Source organism: Dermacentor andersoni, chromosome 8 (genome assembly GCF_023375885.2).
Source record: "Dermacentor andersoni chromosome 8, qqDerAnde1_hic_scaffold, whole genome shotgun sequence".
NCBI classification, from domain to species: Eukaryota; Metazoa; Arthropoda; class Arachnida; order Ixodida; family Ixodidae; genus Dermacentor; species Dermacentor andersoni.
Genome location: NC_092821.1, coordinates 43,904,926 through 43,929,533, shown reverse-complemented (window position 1 = coordinate 43,929,533; position 24,608 = coordinate 43,904,926). Strand labels below are relative to the sequence as shown.

The window sequence follows — 24,608 nt, the reverse complement described above, 5'->3', positions numbered from 1 at the left end:
ATACCTGGGTCGATTCCGAAGATACTGCAATATCGGGCCGACACGCGGCAGAGGTGAAGCAGATGTTATGCACTCCCCATACGGGGGCCGATTTCAAATATAGTGCAATGCCGGGCCGACCGCGGCGAACGTGAAGCAGGCGTTAAGCACTCCCCATATGTGGGCCGAGCCCGAACAGGGTGCAATGCCGGGTCGAGTCACGGTAGAGGTGATGCAGTTGTTGAGCATTCCCCATACGTGGGCTGATTCCAAAGATAGTGCAATGCCGGGCCGAGCGGCGGTGAGGGTGAAGCAGGCGTCAGGCGCTCCCTATACGCCGGCCGATTTCGAAAATACTGCAATGCCAGGCCAACACGCGGCAGAAGTGATGCAGCCGTTAGGCACTCCCCCATACGTAGGCCGATTCTAAAGATAATGCAATGCTGGGGCGACCCGCGGCGGAGGTGAAGCAGGCGTTAAGCACTCCCGATACGTAGACCAGTCCCGAAGATAGTGCAACACCGGGCCGACATACGGCGGAGGTACAGTTCGCCACTAAGGTGCCCACATAGACAGATTTTCTGGTGACTCTTCCTCACAGAGTTGAAGAGCGTTGAGTTTTTTTTTTCAATGAGATATGCACTTCAAGTTTTATGAATTTATTCATCAACAAGCCTGAATTGGACGTGAGTAGAGCGTGCTGAAAATACATCACACATGCGTCTGCCTTCTGTTGTTAATGTTTGAAATTTATGGCTAAAGATAGACGGAGATGAAGGGAAAGAATACACTACAAACAGTTCTCCTTTCTTCTTTGTCTGGTTTCGCCGCTAAATTTTCGACATGAATCAATACCAGCTTGCTCAGATCACCCTTCTTATTAACGCGGAAGTACAAACTTGTTTCATATTCGGTGATGTTTCCGTGCTGTCGCAGCCTAATCTGGAACTGTTTTGCTTTCCGCAGTGCTACCCAGATGTCGGCGACTGGTACCTTATGTACAGAAATTATTACTCTGACACACATTTTGGAGGAACGGCGAAGTGCGTCAAGTACTCAAAGGTTGGCGGATATGAAAACTTCACTTCACGAGCCATTTTCACTTACGCAGGCCAAGGATCAATGTAAGAAACTTCGCATCCTGATGTCTAACGGTGTACTGTGGGGATGGCAGACGGCAAAGCAATCCTGAAATTTTGTTTTACCCTAAGTTTCTTAGGATAGGAGTGCCCTATCTTCTAATTGTTTGAATTTAATTACATCTTTAAGGTGTGACTCCTTAATATAATACGAGAACGCTTTTTTGGTCGTGAAATTCATGCCAAGAAAAAGTGAAAGAATACACCCTTCAGTGCCCAGAGATAGGTGGTGTTCCCTTCCGTTCTTGGAGACATTCAAGGCTTTATATCTGATAGCGTTCAAAACTTAATCTTTACTATACAATTTCACATACAAGTTGTTGTGGCCACAACAACAAACATTACCGCATGAACTTACCAGATACAAACACGAGTCAAGCATGTGTAGTGTACTACGCTCATTTCAAGTGCATAAATCGGTAACTGGATGAACTTATAAAAGCTTTTTTTTTATGGATAACATATTCTGTTGTTCTTGCATGTATACATTAATAGCATTGTGCCAAAAGCTTTGTGCCATGTGCGATAACACCGAAATAGCAGCCTAAACTTCAGCAATAGGCTCAGCTATACTAAACTTGACAGGAAAACACGTAGTACGTTGCTTATTTATAAATTCAACATTTATAAAATTTTAAACATTTTAAAATTCAACATCTTAAAATTCAACATTTATAAATTGTCTTTGTATCAAACATTCGGTAGGAAATGCTCTTTAGGAGTGAAATATACACGTTTACGGGTCCTGTGCGTAAATTGGGCCAGGTCATTCCTTTCTCAAGATATGCGCAACATTCATCTAGACGTGACCTTTTAGGGGCAGCCTTCGGATTGACAGTTGTACCGGAAACTTTTAACTCTATATTGTTGCGGCTGGTTTAATATTTATGTAGCGTTCACTGAAACACAACTATTTAGGTTGTCGTCTCGAGGCTGTTGCTTTTGTTGGTTACCGAATTATTTTACGTCAACGCAACGATTGAATTTGGTGACATCTCTCACTCTGTCAACCATGAAGGCTTATTACAATCGTTTCTTCCCAACACGACCCGCAATATGAATGACTTGTTGAACCTGGAAGCCAAATGAACGTGTTATACGGCAGGCAGTTTTTAAATTTAGGTATTATTTTTCCTCGCAGTTATGGGTACGCCAGCATGGTCGTTAGCCTTTTATCTGTTTATTATTTCACAGCTGCCAATACGGTAATATAAACAAAAGTTCAAAGGCTAATGAATCTGTAGTTGACGTCGATGAAAGGCTTCGCGATTCTTCTGTCTTCCTGAGTGAATGCAAGTTTAGAATGGAACGGGTGTGAATGCTTACGACACTTAGCCTCTCGCTCACGTAGCCACGTAGCCACGTCACGTATTATGTAGCCTCTCGCGTGAGGGGCGTAGGAGCAGCGTCGAGGTGCCTTAATTATTCGACTACATCATCTTTCCCATTGCCTTACGCTTTTGGGTTGCAGGTAGCACGGGAGTGGCCCCCATTTTTAGGCTGCGCCACCTTGAGGATTGGCTTAGATATTGAGACGGGACATACCCACATGAGCGGGCCAAATTTTTAGACTGCACTATCATTGGATTAGAGCACAATTTTAGACTACACTATCTTGAATATTAGCCACCATAGTGGCTGGAAACACTCGCACCCGGTATGGAAAAGTCGGGGTAACTCCCTAAGAAATGCATTGTCTGTAAAAATTAGGCACTCAGCGCATACTCTAGCCCAAAATTTCATTTCGAAATCACTTTTTAAATTCAATCCGTAAAACAGCCGCCGCTATTTCAGTTTCAGTTTATTTCTTTAATAAGGAGGAGACATACATGTTTACATAACCATACAGAAGGAGGTCTAGGAGCATGTGGCTGAAAGGGGACCTCCTGTCAGAAAATATATACATTAAATGAAATACAAGGCATAAAACAGCAATACAGTAGTCACTATGAGGAAGATTATGCAAAGTATATGTACAAACTGTAAAGTAATATAAAGTCAATAGCTAGTCGTACAATTAAAACAGTAGTTTAAGACATTCGCAACAGAACAAACCAAAATACTTATTAAGGCTATAAATGAGAGAAAAAAAACTAAAGAAAAAAGAGAAAAAAACGGCAAGGAAATGAGCAGGAGTGAAGTGAATAGCTTAGATATGTGGATTGTTTTGGCTATCTAGTAGAAAAGTGAATAATGTTTTCTTGAAGAAACTTAAAGACGAAGAGTGCTTGACATTTAATGGGAGGCTGTTCCAAGTGGATAATGCTGCGAAATATCCAGATTGCTTTCCATAATTAGTATGTATTAGTGGCAATAAGAAATTGTTGTTAGCTGCAAACCTTGTGCGGTTCATGTTAACCAAAGTAGCCGCAGAAAAGATATTTACTGGAGAAGGATTACGTATTACCTTAAATAACGTTATGGCTAATTTATATTTAACAATATTTTTTACTGAAAGTATTCTGTGGTTGAAAAGCATATCAGAAGCACTGCAGTTGAATGAGCTGAATGACAATATCCGGATGGCTTGATTCTGCAAATGCTGTAGTGGTGCTATATGAGTTAGATATGTGTTACCCCATGCTCTAATGCAATAATTAAGATGGCTGTGAATAAAAGAATAATACAAGGTCAGCAATGTTGGTTTGCTAAAATAATATCTAGATTTAAGTAAAATTCTAATACCGGGAGAAATTTTGCGCTTCAAATAGGCGATATGCTTCGTAAATTTTAAGTTTGAGTCAAGAATTATTCCAAGAAATGAGCATTCATTACCTGCACTGATGTTAAGAGAGTTTAGGTTGACAGTGGGAATGAACTCTGGTGTCCTGTGATTCGAATGAAAAAGCATAAAAGACGTTTTGGTAGGACTTATGCTTAGTGAGTTAACCTGGCACCACGTTAAAATATTTTTCAGATCAGTGTTTAGCTTAGTAGTCAGGGAAGTTAGTGAACGATCGGTTGCAAGTAATGTAGTGTCATCGGCGTAAAGAAAGGCCTCAGTTTCTGTTAAACAACCGGGCAAATCATTTATATAAAGCGGGAATAGTAGCGGGTCAAGTACAGACCCCTGCGGGACCCCTTTATTGGTTATTCTGAAATTAGAAAGTGAGGAACGCAAATACACAGCTTGTTGTCTATCTGTTAGGTAACTTTTTATAAGTGCTAATGCTGGGCCATCGATGCCTACTGCTCGTAGTTTAGTAAGTAAGATGACGTGGTTTATTGATTCAAATGCTTTGGATAAGTCGATAAAAATTGATCCTTCGTAGAAACCGGCATCTATAGCGACTTTTATTTTATCCGTGAAAGAAAGTATAGCACATTCAGTCGAGGATCCTACCCTGAAGCCAAATTGATTTGGCGAAAGAATGTTAAATTTTGAGAAGTATCTGGTTAAGCGTTTTTCAATACCTTTTTCGATAACCTTGCCACAGAAAGGAAGAATAGCAATAGGGCGATAGTTACAAATGTAGGAGCGGTCACCCTTTTTAAATACTGGAATAATTTTTGCTTTTTTTAGTTGACTAGGAAATACTCCAGTCTTAAAGATCAAATTGATAACATGAGATAACGGGCAAGCGATAAGATGAGCTACTAATTTAATAATAATAGAGCTGCTTTCGTCCAGACCTGCTCCTGTAACCTTTTAAATTTTGTATGATATTAATTATTTTATCTGGGCCAGTTGGAAATAGGTACAATGATTGTAAGCATCGCTGAAATGATAGTTGATTATCAGTGGTATGATCAGAGGAATGGTCACAAAAGAACTCATTAAATGCGTTCGCGATTTCATCTGCTTGTTCATACGTGGCGTCTGATGAATGAAGTGTACTTATTGGTTCAGCCCGATGGGTTCGGTTCAAGAAGGAATTTATTACATTCCACTGCCGTTTTGAATCTGCGCCGGCTTCAGCTATTCTTAATTCATAATATTTTCTTTTGGTTACCCTGAGCAGCCGGTTTAGCAGGTTACGATAGATCTTATAGCGAGTTTTGAGTCGAATGTTAAAAGGGCGGTGTTTAACTTTTCGGTACAGGTTATCTTTTTTACGTAGGCTAGTGAGTAGACCATTGGTTAACCAAGGGTTCTGTAAAGCTGGGACATGTCTTCTGCATTTTACAGAGCTTGTAGAATTAACGATACATTTCTTTATGTTCTCCGAGAAGTCATTAAATGCAAATTCAGCGTTTGATTCTGAAAACACAGAACACCAATTTAGCTCACCAACGCGAGCGATGAAGTCGTCTATAAAAAAAAAAAAAGGCTTTATTCATTCATTCATTAACCACGCCTTTATAGAATTCATGACAAGGTTTATGTAATTGATATGGAAGTTTAAAAAAAACAGGAAAATGGTCAGTGATGTTAATTTCAAGTATACCGCAAACTGGAGGGCACATAAGGTTGGAAAATATGTGATCTATTAAGGTGGCCGAAGCCCCTAAATTACATCTAGTTGGAAGCGAAACCAATGATTAGAAGCCAAATCCATGAAGGCAGTTAGTGTAGGCAGTAGTAGCAGAGCGGCAGTCATCCAGAAGATTGATGTTAATGTCACCAAGAAGCGCAACATTGTTCTTTTCTGAAGACAAGTTACCAAGTATAGCGTTCATGTCATTGCAAAAAGCAGATATGGAAGTTGAAGGTGAGCGATACAGGCACCGACAATTGTCTGGTTCGCATCTTCCAGTTCGATCCACACAGCTTCACAATTTGGCATTGAAAATGATATGTCATGTCTTCGTTTGTAACGCACATTTGAAGATATAAAAACAGCGACACCTCCGTAGCTTTGATGAGGGCGGTAGCAATACTCCGAAGCATAAGAGGGAAAGCCAAATAAATCATTATCTGCATCTGAAAGCCAAGTTTCAGAAATGCAGATGAGAGAAAATGTGTGGTCTAAAGATCCTAAAAAGTTGTGGATTTCATCATGGTGTTTTTTTAGACTTCGAGCGTTAACGTGAATAGCAGATAGGCATGGGTTCCTAAAAAAAGATTTAAGTTCTTCAGTTGAAAAATAAGATGACATTATCGAACGCAACAAAATAGGTTAATATTCTGACCCTCCTACAACTACCGGAAGACCGACAAATCACCCTCTGACAAGATACGAAAGACTCGACTGTCGCTCGTCTTTCTTGCTTTTATTTGGCAATTCTCGGTCCATAGAAATTGCCATCCCTTTTCCCTTTTCAGTGATTGAGCCTTCGCAAACAGCACTTTGTTTTCTCTGGTCAGGTGATCATTAATATAAATGGGAACATGATTCGGCCCTGCGAAGCCGAGATCTTTAGAATTTAGGCGAGCCCTTCGTGCCTTAGAAACAAAATCCTGCTTCTTTGTCCTTGAGCAGAACCGAGCAATAATGTTCTTATTGCCCGTTCCCGACCTCGTTGGGACGCGGTGTACAACATCGATGTCGTCGTCAGAAATGGGACAGCATATTCTTTCACCTACGGCTTTCATGATCGCAAGACAGTTCTCGCCCTGTGTGCATGCTAGTCCCTTGATTTCCACATTGTTTATTCTTGACCGCTGCTCAAATTCAGACAGGCGTTTGCCCAGTGCTTCATTCTCCGTTTTTAGTTCTTTGTTAGCTGCGGTCAAAGTAGCATATTGAGCTTGGGCTTCCTCAACCATTGAGTTGAGCATGTCGACACTTTGAATCAGAGACGCCATATCACGCTTCATTTCAGCAACGTTTGGGTCTGTTGACAGCTTCAGTGAACACTTTTTTACAAGATCAGCGACTACCTCGTGACATCGACCCTTGAACATGGCTTCTAGCTGATCAATTCGTTTCGCGAGCTCCGCACAAGTAGGCATAGTGACAAGCACAAAAATAATACGAGCACCTGGAGCAGCAGCAGTCACGGAAGAAACGGTAAATTGAATGAATGCTTTACCAGCAGCGGCACCAACCTGCAAAAGCAAGCAGAATATTTTTCCTGAAGTTCGTAGTTTCCGGCAGTGACCACTGCTGCCAAATGATGCCAAGTCGATTCTGCCGTCCTTCTTATACCAACAAGAGCGCGACGTCACGATCAGGAAGGTGCGCAGAGGAGGCTATCGACTCAGGTGGTCCACGCAGCCAGCTTGCCCCGGTGATGAACGAAGATTGATGACGAATACGATGCAGAGGATGCAGACACAGCACGTAGGCCGAAGTGACCATGCGTGGCTTGCAGGTATAGAGGACGAGCACTGCAAAAGCAAGCAGAATATTTTTTCCTGAAGTTGGTAGTTTCCGGCCGTGACCACTGCTGCCAAAATCGACGGCGTGGCTTGTGTGACGCCCAAATACGTGAGGCCAGCGCTCAGTAGTCCGTTTCTTAACTATGAGCACATGCAACTACGAACAGGATGATGCGTGTCCACAGCTGTGGGAGGGCTCTAGCACCAACCTTCCTGGAAGTGATCAACGGCTAGGTCCTGAATTTTTCCGCGAGCGCAAGTATTGTGCCGATAATTCCCTCAATCGCGCTACGAGAACAGCACAAATCAGAGCACCCTTCCAAAAATAAGGCAAGAAAACCTCTCGCTATCCGTCCGGATGCTCATGCGAAAAAAAAACTACGCATGGCGGCGTAAGCTTCTATTTCCGACGCCTGGCATCGCATCTCGCACTTGCATTACATAAAAGCATGACCTTCCAGATGGACCTCCGTTACTCCGATGGAGCTGTCAATTAGGGGCGATTTCTCGCTATCCGTCTGGATGCTCATGCCAAAAAGAAAGCTAAGCATGGCGGTCTAAACGTGTATTTCCGACCCCTGGCATCGCTACTGGCACTTGCAGCTTGCATGGGGAAGACGACGAAGTATCTTCTTGACAGAACGCTTGTTTCTGTGCTCTGTGAATTTTTGGTGAAATCGTCCCCTTTCGAGATTCCTTGTCTCCCCGTCTTGCGGCCATGAACGCGTAGCATGCCAGAGGCTCGCCTGGCCAGAAGTCATCACGGCTGTCAACCGCAAAGGAGCGAGTTAGCTCCCCTGGTGACACCGAAGACACCGAGCTGTACTCTGCCTGAAAACTACTCATCCGACGACGGCTTCATAATCGTCCGAAGTCAGAGGGCGAAGAGAAAGATCATCAACACAGCGCCGTCAACTCTTGCGAGTACAACGACTATGAACTCAGGGCCTGCATGCTGGCCACACGTCATCATCTTTAAGCCGGAAAAACCGTCAAGCAACCTACGATTGCTGAACAGGCAAGCCCTATTCATTTTTCTTGAATGTGCGGTGCCGGATCAAACTAAAGACATCAGAATAAATCCACGCAAGAATATGCTCGCTATAGAATTGTACAATGGGAGTGCGCTTGGAAAACTTCAAGAAATCGCGGAGTTTGGCAGAATCAAAATGCGCCCCTTTATCCCAATCGACGACACATCCATAGCCGGTGAAATTTACGACATCGACACTGCCAATGTTGACTTACCTAGCCTCATCAAGCCGGCAAACGAGGGCACGATCAGCAAGCAAGTGCGCCGGCTTGGCAATACGCGCTGCGTAAAAGTAATTTTCAAGGGGGATTGTATACCATCCCACGTTAAAGTCGGACATTTCTGACATCCGGTTCTACCAGTCATCCAGAAGCCACTTCAATGCCATCAGTGCTTCAGGCTAGGAGAAGCCAAAGGCGTGTGTCCCAACTCACTCCTGTGTCGCCGTTGCGCAGAATCTCATGCAGAAGAGACCTGCGGTGCCACGGTTCTGAAGTGCGCCAACTGTAGCGGTCCTCGCGCGGCCTCGTCGAAAGACTGTTCCCGCATCAAAAGGGAGCACGCGGTACTCAAGCAAATGGCCAGAGACAATTCGGCCCACAGGGAGGCAGCCGAAATAGTCCGGCATCGGGGTCAACATCAGCACTATCGTACGTCGTCAAAGAAGGCGCATGCGTCAAGTGGTAGTACCCACTTCACTACGGTACCACTTAGGCGCGCCGCGAAAGGGCCCACCTCCACGAAGGAAGCAGATACGGCTCTTTCTTTAAAGGAATGGCCTACGCTACCGAGCCGCTCCCTTGCTAAGGAACCTCAGAAGGTCGCGGCCCCACTGGAGCCTTCTCCTGCCATAGATGATTCACCTAAAACAGATCGCCAAGTCATCTCGGTCCTACGTTCCCTCATGAAGGCCATCCGAGCGATTTTAGTGAACATGGGCACACCGTTTGCTCGAAGCGCACTTACAGTGCTGGACGCCTTAAGCCCAGTGCTTGAGTACCTCAACTAGAAAGATGTCTACCCATACACCATCCTTCCGAAAAGAAGTCAAGGCAGCGTCCGTCATCCAGTGAAACGCCAGAGGGCTAAAATCACAAATTTCAGATTTTCGTCAGATTACGTACACCAATGTGTTTCCACTCATCGTCATTTGTGAGCCCAACTTGTCGAAACCAAACGGAATGTCAGGGTACGAATTTATTATGTCATCAACAAATGGTGCATGCAGCAAAATCATCGTTTTTGTTCGGCGTGAACTCACCTATGTTTTGCAACCAATTGCGCCCAATGACGACAATCAATATATATGCATCACAGCTAAAAAAAAAAAAAAACTCTTGTTTACTATCATAGGCGTGTATATATCGCCTTCCAGCAATTTCGATACTAAAACATTAGCGGATATTTTGAGTGGTTGTCCCGCCCCATGGGTCATCATAGGAGATTTCAATGCACACCATCCAGCATTGGGAAGTACAAGGACAAATGCAAGAGGACGAAGATTAGGAAGCATCGCCTACAACTATGGCCTGATTCTCCTGAACGATGGTTGCACCACCTTTCTTCGTGGCTTGACATACGGCAGCTGCCTCGACCTTGCTTTCGTCTCCAACTCTCTCGCCAGATGTTGAAGTGGTTTCCAGATATTGAAGCACATGGGATTGATCACGTTTCCACCTATCTGAACAACACAGGCTTGTCGTCCGGATCTGGCCCACGGAATACCATTCGAACAATTCATTGGGTCAACTTCAAATCTGATATGGAAGATGCCTGCCGCGAGGGCCTACCCTCTGGTTTAGAGCAAACAACTAAATATACGATGCAAAACGCCACTCGCATGATGACGATCTCTTCCACGCGAAACGACTTCGATATAGAATTAGAACGACTTCGAGCACTTCGTCGCTGGGCGGAACGTCGATATCGGCGTACAAAATCAATCCATGACCTTAGGGCAGCCAGGAGGATGCAAACGAAGATTCAAGGTCGTATGGATAGATTACCGTCAGAACGTTGGGCATCGTTTACCCAGACACTCGACCCCCGCAGGCCACTGTCACACATTTGGAAAACGGTGCAAGGAGTGCGTTGCCTTCCGGAAGCGCGTTTTCCATTCAAGGCGCTTGCGCTTTTCCGAGGACGGCAAGACATCGATGTCGCAGAAGACTTCTGTGCGCGGATCGCAGACCAAGCGACTCGTCCAGATCCTCTAGCGCAAGATGACGTCCCCCTTTCCGTGATTGCTGCATGGACCTTCCTTTTACAATGGAGGAGCTCGATGCGGCACTAGCTCTCTGCAGGCGCTCACCATCTCCGGGTCCAGATGGTACATCATACCGAGCCTCCTGCTATCTCGGAGAATCCGCACAAATAGAATTATTGAGTCTTATTGAGTTTACAATTGAGTTATTGAGTTTTCACAACTCCTCATGGCATGAGGGAAATGTTCCTGACAAATGTAAAGTAAGCCGCCTGGTGCCACTCTTGAAGCAAGGCAAATCCCCACTAGAGCTCACCCCTTACCGCCCAACAGCGCTGAACAGCTGTGTAGGAAAGATAATGGAACGGAGGATCCTTGGCCGCCTGGAATGGTCCGTTGAACACTACAAGATTTATCCGAATCGCATGGCTGGTTTCCGACGTGACCACTCTTTCATCGTCAATGTAGTTAATCTCGTTTCATATGTCCAGCACGAAAGGTCCCGTAAGCGTTTATTTGCAGCTTTATTCCTAGATGTGAAAGGGGCATACGATAACGTATTACATGAGGCCATTCTCGATGCTCTTGCGACGGTTGGCCTAGGTGGTCGAGTGTTTTTTTGTGGATTGCAAGTTACCTATCTGGTAGATCATTTCATGTATTAACTGACGATGGCCCAACTACGCGACAATATACCACCAGGGCTTCACCGCTGCATCTAAACCATCGACAGCCCCTTGGTGTCTTATCAGCCCCGCAGTCCATCTCAGTGTACCAGGAATCGGGATAATGTCTGAGCTGTGGTTGCCTGTGCTGAAACGACTGTCTGTTTCTTCTACACGAGAGGTACGCGGACAGTGTACATATTTATACTGATGGTTTCACAAACACCCAGTGTTCATCCGGTGCTGTGGTTATCCCAGCAAGAGCTATTACCATCAGCTTTAGGACTCACCACCCTACGACATCGACATCTGAGGAACTAGCTGCTTTTCGCGCCGGATTTTGTTTCGTCAATCGGCAACCACCTCTGAAATGGTAAATATTTAGTGACTCAAAGGCAGCCCTACAATCGGTGCTATGAGCTCTGCATCGCGGGCCATTCGAACATCTCGTATTCGATATTAGATGCCTACTCCATACATCCCATGAGAAAGGACACCACGTGACGTTTCAGTGGCTGCCAAGTCACTGCGGCGTCATAGGAAACGAAGACGCCGATAATGCCGCTCGAACAGCTCTTGAAGACGCACAGGAAGAGGCTATACCACTTTCACGGTCCGACGCGGCCAGCAGACTTCGAGTGCTTACACGGGAGATCATGCTTTCTCTGTGGTGCACACCAAGCAGCCAGACCAACCGGACCAATCGTCAATACGACCTGTCCTCTTTGATGCTTCTCTGTATGCCAGCTGGGTTCCACCGAAGAGAGGCCACTCTAACTTATCGATTATGGCTAAGGGAGGCCTTCACGAACTCTTACTCATTTCGCATTGGAATGGCCGACAACGCTCTCTGCAATGCCTGTCTTTGCGAGGAGACGCAAGAACACATTCTGTGCGACTGTCCTGAATACAATGTTCAGAGACAGTCGCTGGCGTCCGTTCTAGCGCACCTTGACAATAGACCATTGTCAGCTGCAAATATTTTCAAATATCGCCGGCAGAAGACATCGCAGCTGAAGGCATCGAAGGGACTACTTCGGTTTTTGAAAAAGACGGGCTTGGACAAGCGGCTGTGACAGTGATGTCACATACCACGCAAGAGTGACGGACTGTAACTGACGATGTGTGTGCTGTGTTATGTGCTCTCTTTTTCTCTCTCTCTCCTTCCCATCTTTCATCCCCCCTTCCCGCTCCCATATGTAGGGTAGCAAACTAGTTAAGCTAAACTGGTTAACCTTCCTGCCTTTCCTTCTCCACTTTTTCCTTCCATCCTTCTTGCAGCACACAAAAGCATGACCTTCGAGAGAGGCCTCCGTTACTACGACAGAACTGTCCCTTAGGGGCGATTTTTCGCTATCCATTGGGATGCTTATGCCCAAAAAAAGAAATTACGCATGGCGGTCTAAACGTCTATTTCCGACCCCTGGCATCGCTTCTGGCACGTGGACCACACAAAAGCATGACCTTCGAGATAGGCCTCCGTTACCCCGATGGAGCTGTCCATTAGGGGCGATTTAATCTCATCAGCAGTTAACGCTGCCAGACGGCTGTATGGCTAAAACTGAAACATGAAATGCAAATACAAATTTGTATCGCAGTGAATGCGCTGAAAATGTATCAGTTTGTTGCCAAGGCGTAAGATTTTGCAGCAAATCCATAGGTTAAAAGTAAACAAAAAAGTAGCATCATGCCTCTTTGAACCACATGAAGCCCTTGTCATACAACAAATGTATAATCCCTCTGTCGATAATCAATAAAGATTGTTCTGCATATTTCATTTTATCGTGTATTACTTCTAAAACGAGTTTCCTGTAGGTCTGGTAAAAAATAATTAGGAATCGCAGAACTGTGTCATAAAATTACGGTCATGTCAAAATTACCGATCAGTTGCGCCATTTTCCTGGCAAGGTAATCAGCCAGGGTACCATATCGAGCATATCATTAAACCTTGTATCTCTCTCTCTCTCTCTCTCTCTCTCTCTCTCTCTCCCTTTTATGTGCTTCTATGAATGGCTTCCAAGGAAGCTGCTTATTTTTTTTTAATTCCTTCACAGAGAGCTCTCAGTTACATTGAACTTGTAATGCAGAGCGTTCAAGAAGCAGCCAGAACTTTGGAACATTCTAGCATTTCCTGTTTCCTTATGTGTGTCAGTCAATGCAACTTAGTTCTTAAGTACCGAGAGCTTCCGGTGTAGTTTTTATGTGGAAAAATAGCCGCCAAACATATTTCAGTATTTCTGTCGACATTAAACGCGATTAAAGTTTAAAGAATGTAGCTTCCCTCAATGTGGTTGAAAATATATTTAGTTAGAATATGCACAGGTAATTCAGGGGTTTTCACTTCGTCTTCTGTATGTGTAGTGCACCGCTTATAAAGGCCCCACTGATGGTCACCTAGCGGCTGCTTTGCGAAGCACGCTCGGGAGTAGAAGCAGACGACAAGCCTTTTCAGAAATGATGGCTCATGTTCCAGGATGCAATAATTTTTTTTTTTTTTTTACAGCTAGACCGCTTCTTCTGCGGTGACATGTGCAGGACAGGCGCGGGCCTCTATGAGAGTGGACATGAACACGATGTTACCGAAGCATGGGAGAGCCCAGTCCACACAACTGCCAAATGCTTCCTGCAGACAGGCGTAACGAAGCCTAGCTTTGTTTTTATTTAAACGTACTCGGCCTGGATAGGGAGGACGCATCGTTGTTGCAATCAAATATATCAAATGACTCCACATGGTGCGATGTCGGCACACTTTGCAGTTATCTTGGAGTGCATATTTTTGGTTCATTGCAGTAATTGGTATCGTAGCGCTGAATTGACGCGGGAGAAAATGGCACACGTCGTATTGTAGTGCACTTTCTGTCGTCTTTCTTGGCCATGTCATTTCAGGGCTATGACCTAAAAACAGTACTTCTCTTGCTTCAGCTAAACGCACGTGACATCGCCGAATAACCGCCGGGAGAATCGCTTCATGAAGGGCCATTGTGATATTGTTAACAAAACTGCGCACCATCGTCAGTGAAGCTGCCAAAAACACATGTGAATTCAAGCGCGCAATAGCGCTGCACCGCCATTTCGACGCACGCCTAAACTAGATCCAATAACATGAGCTGCGTGACAGCTGGTGCGCCCATTTATTGGGCCACGTAAAACCAACAAAGGCAGTGCGTGCAAGCCACACCAGCTTCACACAGAACGCGATGCACTGATCCACTTGTGCACCCTGTCTAGAGGAACACAGTTAAGAGGCGGCAAGTGGCATTCAGAACTTAAGCGAAATGCATTTGACCAGTGTGCTGCAAGGCGCGGAAACTGAACTAAAACATCGTTACATCGTGATCAACTTCCTCGCTTAATCACGGAAACATCGCCGAGTGCAACAAACACCACGATGACAGAAAGAAAGTGCGAGAACAAGAATTTTCCCTCATAATGCCGACAATCCATCGCTGCTGCCACTTATGCACAGGAAGTCTGGTGGGGCTTGAATAGTATGGTGTCGCTGGTGAGTTTTGTAGGCATTTGAGCACTCCGCCACAAAACAATTGTTTTTCCAGGTACCTAAGCTTCCACCACCATACACGTTTGACGGGTGTTGCTTATTTCGCTCCTCCTAAAATGTGAATGAAGCAGTGATGCACGAGCAGCGACCCCAAAGTGTACGGTGGTCGGCTGTTTCCTTCCCAAGCGCGCCTAGCAACGCCACCAGCAGCGGCGCGTCCTTCGGCACGCTCTACGCATATTGGCGGCGAGGAGTTACGGAGTCGCCATCTAGCGGAAGCGCCTCGCCGGCGTAGTATGAGGGATCACGTGGCGCGCTCCTCATAGGTTTTGCTGTCAGCGCTCACTGAAAACACCACGCGGGAGCTCTCCCGGAAATTTCTGTCAGTAGTTTCGAAACGAGAGAAGTTTTTTACTGTCTAAATAATAATCTTGGGCAAACTGAAACCACACAATCGTTTACAGACGCTATCTCTTTACCGAATACGTACAGTGAACGCCACTGGGCGCGGTCGCCGCGATGGAGTCTCCCGAACCGGCTTCATGCGTGAAAGGTAGGTAAACGCTGAGAGCAAGCTATGTGAAATATGTTCTTAGAGTGTTTGTATAACTAAATGGAGCGTAATAGAACGAAGCCTCAATCCAGCGATCGCGCAGATTCCCAGCGACCGGCGCGTCTGGATGCTTGTCCGCGCACTGTTTCGCTTTCTCCGCGCGCGCGTTTTCGCACCGTGCCATGAGCTTTAGGCCGCAGAATATGAGCATTTGACAGTATACAGGCAACCATTGTTGCGTGGGTGTTATCAGAGCTGTTCAAAAATAACTTCATTGTAGAGACTTCGACGCCTACGGGGACTGTGATGTGCCGTCGCGACGATTCAATCTTTTTTTTTTTCTTCTAAATTCTTTGAACTTTCAATATTATTTCTCGAGTTGCGTCGCACTGTATGTTTATCGGTGTTTTCGGCGTGCAATTTCCCGCTGCTCCTTTTTTTGTAATCCAGTGCATGCATTAATTCATAACACAAACAGAACCATATGCCACGCTTTTTTTAAATGTGCTTCTTACCGCTGCCTTTCCACTCGACTCAACTTGCCAATATCTATAGCATCGACAAGTTCATAGACCAAACCGTCATGACATTAGTCGGGCAGCGGACTCGGGCGAACGTCTCGATCAGTGCGCGTTTTCAGAACATCGCAGACCGGGCGCCGTAGCAGAAATCTTCCTCGCCTCTGTGCTTGCTGCATACCCGAGTTGTAGCCGATGACTGTTTGCCGGTTTTATGTTTCGCGAGCCAAGCTCCACGCAGCTTCTTGTCCTGCGGCTACGTGTGACTGACACCGGCCTCCGTTACGTGCGTCCGGCCCTGCGGCACCGAGCAGTAGCCTACCATGTTGCGCGCCTTCAAAGGCAGCCACTACCTATTGTAGTGCTTTCAAGCGTTGCAAAGGAGACACTCGAAGCGGGAAAATTTCGCTACTAAATGAGGACCGCAGCGTACGAGGGAATTTAAACTCGTTTTCAGCTCGCTTCGGCGCTCCCGAAGCAGCCGACGTGGCCGCTATGTCCACGTGATCCCTCCTAGCACGTCACGCCGACGGTGGCGCCAGCTTTTCCAGTGGTGGAGCTCGAGGCCAATATGCTTGAAGCACACTGTCTTAGAATGGGCCCACTTTCCTATGGCACTCGCTCGTCACGGTCCGCCTCGACCATGACTTCATGAAGACGACCATACGACGACAGTGCAGTGATGTCGACGGAGCATCGAATGCGATATGACGACAATGTGATGACTTTCTGAAATAATGATGATGGTATAACGACGACAGCATGATAACAATGGCTTGGGAACAATCGGAAACCGACGAGTGTAAAACGACAAAGGCTTGCCGACGACTACATTATGAGGGTAGCGTGACTGTCGGTATCACGAGAAGCGGTTGACAAAGTATGAATTACGACAATGCATTAACAACGGCGGCTTGAATAGGATGGTGCGACACGAGTGTATGAAGGCGGCGGCCCGACAAAGGCTATATAACCTAACTTGATTTACAACAGCAGTATTATGATGGTGTGGCCAAGAATGAACGAGATTTATGAAGCGACGAAGGTGGTATTACGATGACTGTATGACGATGATAGCCTGAAGACAATGGGATGATGATGACTGTGTCAGGACGATGGCATGGCAACGATGGCTCACCATGACGATACCATGAGAATAGAATTATGAAAGTCTAATAAAGATAATGGAATGACTTCAATAGGAGCGCGGCGATGGTATGACAACAAATGTATGACTACTCAATGACGACAGCGTGAAGACAACATCGACATATTCAAAGATGACAGCTTGATTAAAACGGACTGGAAAAGAAACAATAATCTAATGACGAAGGTAGTATGTCAGAGATTGGCTAAAATTGGCTGACGCTTCTGAAATGATGAGGATGCTACGACGATAGTTTGATGATGAACTCATGACGACACTGGCATAACGACAATTGTATGACGATAGCGGCAGGACGACGACAGCATGGCGAGAGTTAAATGATCAAGGTGTGATGACGACAATGAAAGATCAATGACGGCATCATGACTACGAATATTCACGTAGGGTTCCAAGCTAGCCGACAAAGTGGGTCTCTGTGGCGGCGTAAGAGGCTAGACTACAAATGGTGTCAAAAAGTCAAAAATAGTTAAACAATGCTAATCGACTAAAAACGTTATTCATACAAGATTGCAATGTCAAAGACGACACGACTTGAACTAATGGTAAGGGCATATGGTCAGAGCATGACCACGACATGAAGGGCTGAAATGGCCGACAAGGCCAATGTTATTGATGTGCGAATAAGAGTATTTGAAACCGAATAGGCTACAAGTGACACACTGCTGGAAGAAGATTGAATACGAACCGTGTATAACCAGAAGCGAATCGAATTTCATGTCATATTTTGGAACAGTCCGCAGGTAGTGTACAACATTGTCACCATTATTATGTAATAATTTTAACATTTCCCCCTGACATTCAAAACAGCACAACGTTTCTGTCATTGGACTGCGTACTATAAAACATGCTTTTATAAAATCACTATAGGAGCGCGAAGAAGAACTAAGCGGAGCCTTGGCATACGCAGACTTCTTAAGTGAATACACGGTGGTGCATTACCATATAGAGTTCATAATAGTAATATTGTGGAAAAATCATTATTTTTTTATGTTATTTTATTTGGGCAACATAAATACAAGGTTGTACAGTATACGGCAGTATACCCATCTTCGTATACTGTCGCGACCAAGACTGCGTGGCATCTGTGGCGATAACAGAGTTAAAAAAAGTACGTCTTCTCTGGTTGAAATCGTAGCGGCAGATGGCGCTAGTGTTGTATACACCGCGTAGTACTGAAGCATATATTTAATCTGATGAGAGGAGACAAGTGCTGGATCTATCAATAGTACTAAACAAGGCGGGGTCAGTGCTGAATGCCTTGTTTGTATTGTGACGGAACATATTTTACAGGAAATGTCTTGCTCATTATGTGAAGCAGTGCGCAGTAGTACAATATGAATATAGTGCATGGGATGAAAAAAATATCGCAGTTTAGTTTCAATTTCATCTTCCATCGCGTGCCGCCGACGACGCAAAGTTCTGAAAAAAAGTATTGTGACGTAGATAAAGGCTATGAAAAATTATATTTACAAGATATATACAGAGAAGCCACAGCCAATATGGCAGAATACCTGCAAACGACAAACAAGCTATTTCGATCGTCCTTTTTGTCGTCCTGCTGAACACCTTCCTCAGTATGCGGGAGTGGCATGTAACATAAACCCCAGCTTTCGGAGCGCGGTCCCGGCGCTTAGACAAAGGAAGGGATGGAGGCTGAGACGTACGGCCTGAGACTGGACAAATGCACGACATCGGTGGGGGGCACTGAAGATTACGAGTGACCATCCAAAGGAGTTATCTCGTATGTCACCTCGATGAGCTGGTGTAAAACATTGTGCAGCGCGGAGTAACGGGAAAGGAGTTTCGAAGACAGACCGACGTGGCAACAATGGGTTCGAAGAAGGTCCAGGAAGCATGGATAGAAGTGCACGGTTCTGTGGGGCTATCGTAGCGGGCCTTTTGAGCCAGCTGTGACGCAGAGAGACAGTCCTGTGCTATGTTACGAGCCGCTTGAGCATGAGCAATAGCTGATGGAAGTAGTTTCTCAAAAGGCAACGTGGGGTGGCGGCCAAACAAGAGATAAAAGGAGGGAAATACTGCAGTGTCGTGGCGGGACGAGCTGTATGGGAATGTCAGATAAGGCAAACTTTTGCCTCAATCACGGTGATCTGCTGGAACGTGCATGGATAGCAACGTGATGAGCGTGCGGTTAAGGCGTTCTGTAAGTCCAGTGGCCTACGGGTGGTAGGCGGTGGTCAGCTTGTGACGTGTGGAACAGGAGCGAGGGATATCGTGGACAACGTTTGAAAGAAAATACCGACCCCGATCTCTGAGCAACTGCCGTGGAGCGCCGTTGTGGAGGATGGCGTCGTGAAGCCGGAAGTCAGCAACGTCCGTGGTGCAACTGGTTGGCAGTGCCCATGTGGTGGCGTATCGTGTCACGTACTCAGTAGTTACGGTGATCTACTTGTTCACCACGTCCATTGCTTTCCCCAAACAATAAAAATAATATTAAAAATAAAATGGGGAAGCCCGCACCACCAGAGAGGCACAGCACAGAGAAAGGCGAATTAAAGATAAACGAAACCGCGAAGCGTGAGCTATCCCAACTGGAATTGGAGGAAAAGACGATTGTGAAAAAGAAAAAGTGGAGACTAGCCGGAAGGAGAAGACAGGAGAGATAGTCGTCCGGCGTAGAAAAGTAGTGAAATGTCTCTCAATATCAAGAAGCGTGCTCCGATAGTTGTAAGAACCAAACAGCTCTCCAACGCCGCCCACCCATCGCCTCGGCAATCACACGCAGCATGTGCGTAGTTTATTTATACCTCGGCAGCTGGTGATTGCGGAGCGCTCTTTGGATCACGTTGTAGTTGGGAACTCAGGTTAGGCCGGTGACGCCAGCGTAGACAGGCAAGAGGGCCACACGAGGCACTCACAGGAAAGGGCCAGGCAGGTGGCGCCGACGCCTTAGGCTGCACGCATGGCTAGATATAAATCATGAGTAACGGCCAGTGGTCAAGCGGAGACAACAGAATGGCCAGAAAAGGGAGGAAAGTGATATAAAAGGAGAGCAGATGGAAGTAAATGAGAAAACGATGAAACATGCAGCTAGAGTAAGCTAACATGGGGAAACCCCGCCAACAGTGGGCTAAGAGGTGACACTGACTGACATGCAAAAGTAACAGGAGGCGAAAACAGAAAAGTAAAAGTGAAGCGAAAGAGTGGAATCAGGAGGCATCTGGAAAAATGGAAAGGGGAGAAAAAGGAGAGACAGAAGGAACTGCGAGTTGCGCAAGCTACAAGAGCAGGGCCCGCGATCATTGAGAAGCCAACAGGGCGCAGTAACAATCGGGTGACAGAGATTGAACGCGTGCCTCGTCACGCAATTGACGCACTATGTGCGCGTGTGGGGGCAGGAGGTGAAGTAGTGCGACACATCGTCGCACGCCGCGCCGCACGCCCACAAGTTGGAAGCGCGAAGGAGGCATCGTTGTAAGTCAGAAATTAAATGCCCATATCCAGTAAATAAATGCCCAAGAAGTTTGGGCAGCGGGAACCAATCAGGGATAGCATGGACGCTGGAAATGCAGCGCTAAAGGCCCATGTCGCTGCCCACCCGTGGCCAATAACTACGCCACTGGTTCCGCGCTATGCGATAAAAGCGCGCTCGCACTGTTTTGATGGTGAAAGTGGACGAGCGAAGCATGCCCGATCTCGCCGACGACGAGGCAGCGGAGCCCGCCAATTCATTGACCACCATGCCCCTGTGACCAGGGACACGGTACAGGCATATTCGGCGACTCTCACGAGCCTGCAAAGTGAGCGCCCTCTTACAGTACCACACGCGGACTCCCTCAGGCAACGAAGTAAGGAACGCGAGCACCTCGGCGAAGGCAATCACCTCAACGCTGTGCCCACTTTAGGCGTGTAATACCTGGAACTTACGCACGGCAGGCAAGCGTCCGCGAAGGTCGAAGACAACACAATCCGCCCCCACCAAGGTACTCATAAATGCGCCGTCAGTAAAGATGTGATAAGCAGAAAGGGCAGCGCTTCGGGCAGCCTGTGCAGGATTGAAGCGTGTGAAGGAGACACGACATTTTTCTTGAGGGTGACGGGACCACGGGTTGAGCGGGCAGGCGATGTCACACGGATGGAACGTCTCAGGGCCGTAATGAGAGATTTGACGGAGCGTGAAACGAGAAACATCAGCGCTCAGGCGCTCCAACTCCACAGTGAGAGGCGAACAGTTGGCCAAAACCTGCAGCTCCAAAGTTCTGGTGGTATGATAGACTCCAGTCAATGCCACTAATAGAGATCGTTGCACCGACAGCACGCATGTATGAAGGTGCGTCGTCGGGAAAGGCGGCCACCAAACCAGCGACGGGTATGTAATCGCAGGCAGCAGAACCTGTCTGTATAAACGACGTAAAAGTACTGCATGCAGCGTAAAATACATGCGGATAAAATTGAGCAATCGGGTGACCAATATGTCGGCTTTAGTCTTAAAGTAATGAACGTGGGCGTGAAAGTTCAGTTTGTCATCGAAGACCACGCTGAGGAGTTTAATATGGTCCTGATGTTTTAGGAAAGCGCCGCCAAGTCGGATAGACGAACGGCGCTTAGAAGTGCCAATGTGCCCGTTGTTGAAAAACGCAAAGAAAGATTTGGGTTGACTGATTTTAACCATATTTTGCCTGGCCCAATCGCAAATCAAGGTTAAGGCGGTTTCCACTAAGGCCTGCCATTGCAAACTCGACGAACCTGAAAGTAAAACGATGGTATCCGCATAGGCCTGTGTGTGAACGCCCGCGGGCAAGGGTAGACTAAGCAGTGAGTGGATGACTAAGTTCCAAGCAGGGGGCTAATAGGCGAGCCTTGCGGATTGCCAATGGAAAGGCGGGCCGAGACGTCACCAGTCTTTGTACAAAGAACTACCGTGCGGCCAGTAAGGAAAGACTGGAGAAGCCCATAAAGGTTCGCCGGGCAACGGTGTTTGCGGAGAAAGAACAACACGAAATCATGCGAGACGCTCTCGAAGGCTGCAGTGAAATCCAAAGAAATTAACACCGCCGGCGCATTCGCGGCCTTAAACGCACCAAGTCATTGCTTGAGGGCGTGCGACCCGAGGGGCAATCAGGGTGGGAGTGAAACCAAACTGATTTTCATGAATAAGGCGATGAGAGTGAAGAAAATAATAAAGGCGGAAATTGAGCAGGCGATCAAGAATTTTACCAAACATAGAATTCATAACGAGTGGTCGATAGGCTAAAGGAAGGTGAGAGGGACGGCCAGGTTTAGGAATAAAACTGATGCGTCTTGTCTTCCAGGCTGAAGGAAAATAGCCCAAGCGATGTGCGGCGTTGAAAATGTGCAAAACGAAACGAGGGTGGAGATTATACAAGCTTTGCACAAACATGCCAGTTAGCCCATCCAGCCCCGATGCCGCACGCAAATTACCCAAAAGCAGCAGATGTTCGATCTCATGAGGTGTAAATGTGTGGTCGTCCGAAATCGCCGGATAAGGACAGCCCGCGAGCTCGCGAATTCGGCAGTGAAAGTCGCTATCCGCAGCGGGATTGTCCACGGCGACGTGCGTGTGCAGCAAGAGCTGAGAGGAAGCCTGAACCGAGGTGGTGAGGGCACCATCCGGTGTCTCGAGCGGGGGAAGGCATGTGGGAGGGCGCTGCTTGGCAAACGCTGATTGGAATGTTCGGCCGAAGGTGGTTTCTCGTCGTAAGGTCAGAGCACAACGCGCGGTCGACGGCATCCTTCACAGGACGAATGCCGCGCTTATACGCCGCGAATGCTTAGGCGTTCACATCGGGCAGCGGTGGCGGTGGCACGTTGCTGCACAAGAGTGCTCAAACAACTGTTTTGAATTTTACAGTTCCTTCGCTGCTGTCCGTCTGCAAGAATTTCCGTATCAAGCGCGATCTGCATTCTGCTGGCTTCGTTGACGCACCGTGTGTGGCTGCCTACGTGCTGTCATCAGGTGAAGATACGCCCCTTCCTTCTGGCTATAAAGCTGCGCAAGTCGTCGAGAGCCTTCACACATCGGGCAGCGGTGGCGGTGGCACGTTGCTGCACAAGAGTGCTCAAACAACTGTTTTGAATTTTACAGTTCCTTCGCTGCTGTCCGTCTGCAAGAATTTCCGTATCAAGCGCGATCTGCATTCTGCTGGCTTCGTTGACGCACCGTGTGTGGCTGCCTACGTGCTGTCATCACGTGAAGATACGCCCCTTCCTTCTGGCTATAAAGCTGCGCAAGTCGTCGAGAGCCTTCACACATCGGGCAGCGGTGGCGGTGGCACGTTGCTGCACAAGAGTGCTCAAACAACTGTTTTGAATTTTACAGGTTAGTTGTCTTTTCTTACTGTTGTTAAGCTGCCAGTGCATACTGCCGCCACTGCTGCCACTGCTGCCACTGCTGCCCACGGTGTAGTGTCTTGCTTGCAATGTCATCTGAAAATTTTGATCCTTGTTCTGCATGCTACGAAGATATTATAGATGGTGAAGAATTTATGACTTGTGCAGATTGCTGTCAAAGGTTTCATATAGGGAAGTGTGCAGGGGTTGGGGAGCGGAGTTTCAAAGCAAAAAATGCTGAATTAAGAAAAGCCTTGAAATGCTTGACATGCCGATCTTCGGCGTCTCGCAGTCAGGATAGCAGCAGTGATGCATCTTCTGCTGTCCTATGCAAACGGCTTGCTGAGATTAGTAAGTCATTGGTAAATCTCACGGCCAAAGTGGATGATCTGACATCTTTGAAGGAAACCGTTTCAAGCATTGAAAAGTCTGTACAACATATGTCTGACACGTATGACAAATTGCTCGAAGTATCTAATAGGCATGACAAGGAAATCGAGCTCCTGCGTAAGAGAGTTGACGACATTGAGGCAAACCAGGACGGGCAGCAAATTCGAAAACTGCGTCAGGAATTGAACGACCTCAGCCAGTACAGTAGGCGGCAAAACATGGAAATACATGGAATGCCTGTGACAGATGGTGAAGATTTACTGAGCAAAGTAAACAGCCTTGCTGGGAAGCTTGACTTGCCCACACTTGTAGCAAAAGACATTGAAGGGCTACACCGCCTTCCATCTCAACCCGACAAGGTGCCTGTGGTTTTGATCCGTTTTGCCAACCGATCCACAAAAACAGACTGGATTTCAAAGCGCAAAGAATGCGAAGATGACATTCGATTCTTTGATAACCTGACGGCTTCTAGCAGGAATTTACTGTGGCTCGCTAAAATGAAGGCTAAGGAAATGAAGTACGCTTTCGTCTGGTCAAAGGAAGGAAAGATCTACGCTCGAAAGCAACCTGGTGCACGAGCCATCAGGATCGCTTGTGAGGAGGACATTGATAAGATGCTTTAATCACTGTTGCTGCGAGACTGCGCAGTACACCTGCTCAACAATGGCTTATTTTACTGCCGAGTCATTCACCGACTTTCTAAAGGATGGTGCTTACAATCCTCGCAACACACTATGTCTTTACCACTTGAACTGTCAAAGCCTAAAAAATAAATCAGAAGAAGTAGAAGCCGAATTAACTAAACTGAACTTTAATTTTGACCTTATTGCCTTCACTGAAACATGGTTTACCTCAAATGCAGATGTCAGCGAGTTTCCTGGTTATAAACCCATTTCAGTATTTCGAGATGGAAAGCGTGGTGGTGGTGTATCTTTATATGTGCAAAA

The 24,608-nt window shown here is 46.6% G+C and overlaps 1 protein-coding gene across 1 annotated transcript; it reads left to right on the top strand.

Annotated features, from left to right (window-relative positions):
* The first annotated feature begins 23,711 nt into the window (after positions 1-23,711).
* On the top strand, positions 23,712-24,284 carry LOC126526482 (uncharacterized). The gene has a single exon (XM_050174405.1). The coding sequence runs from the start codon at positions 23,712-23,714 to the stop codon at positions 24,282-24,284; it is 573 nt and encodes a 190-aa protein (XP_050030362.1).
* Positions 24,285-24,608: the final 324 nt, after the last annotated feature.

Excerpts from the sequence above, each read along its gene's own strand:
- LOC126526482 (XM_050174405.1), top strand. The coding sequence starts at position 23,712 with ATGTCTGACACGTATGACAAATTGCTCGAAGTATCTAATAGGCATGAC.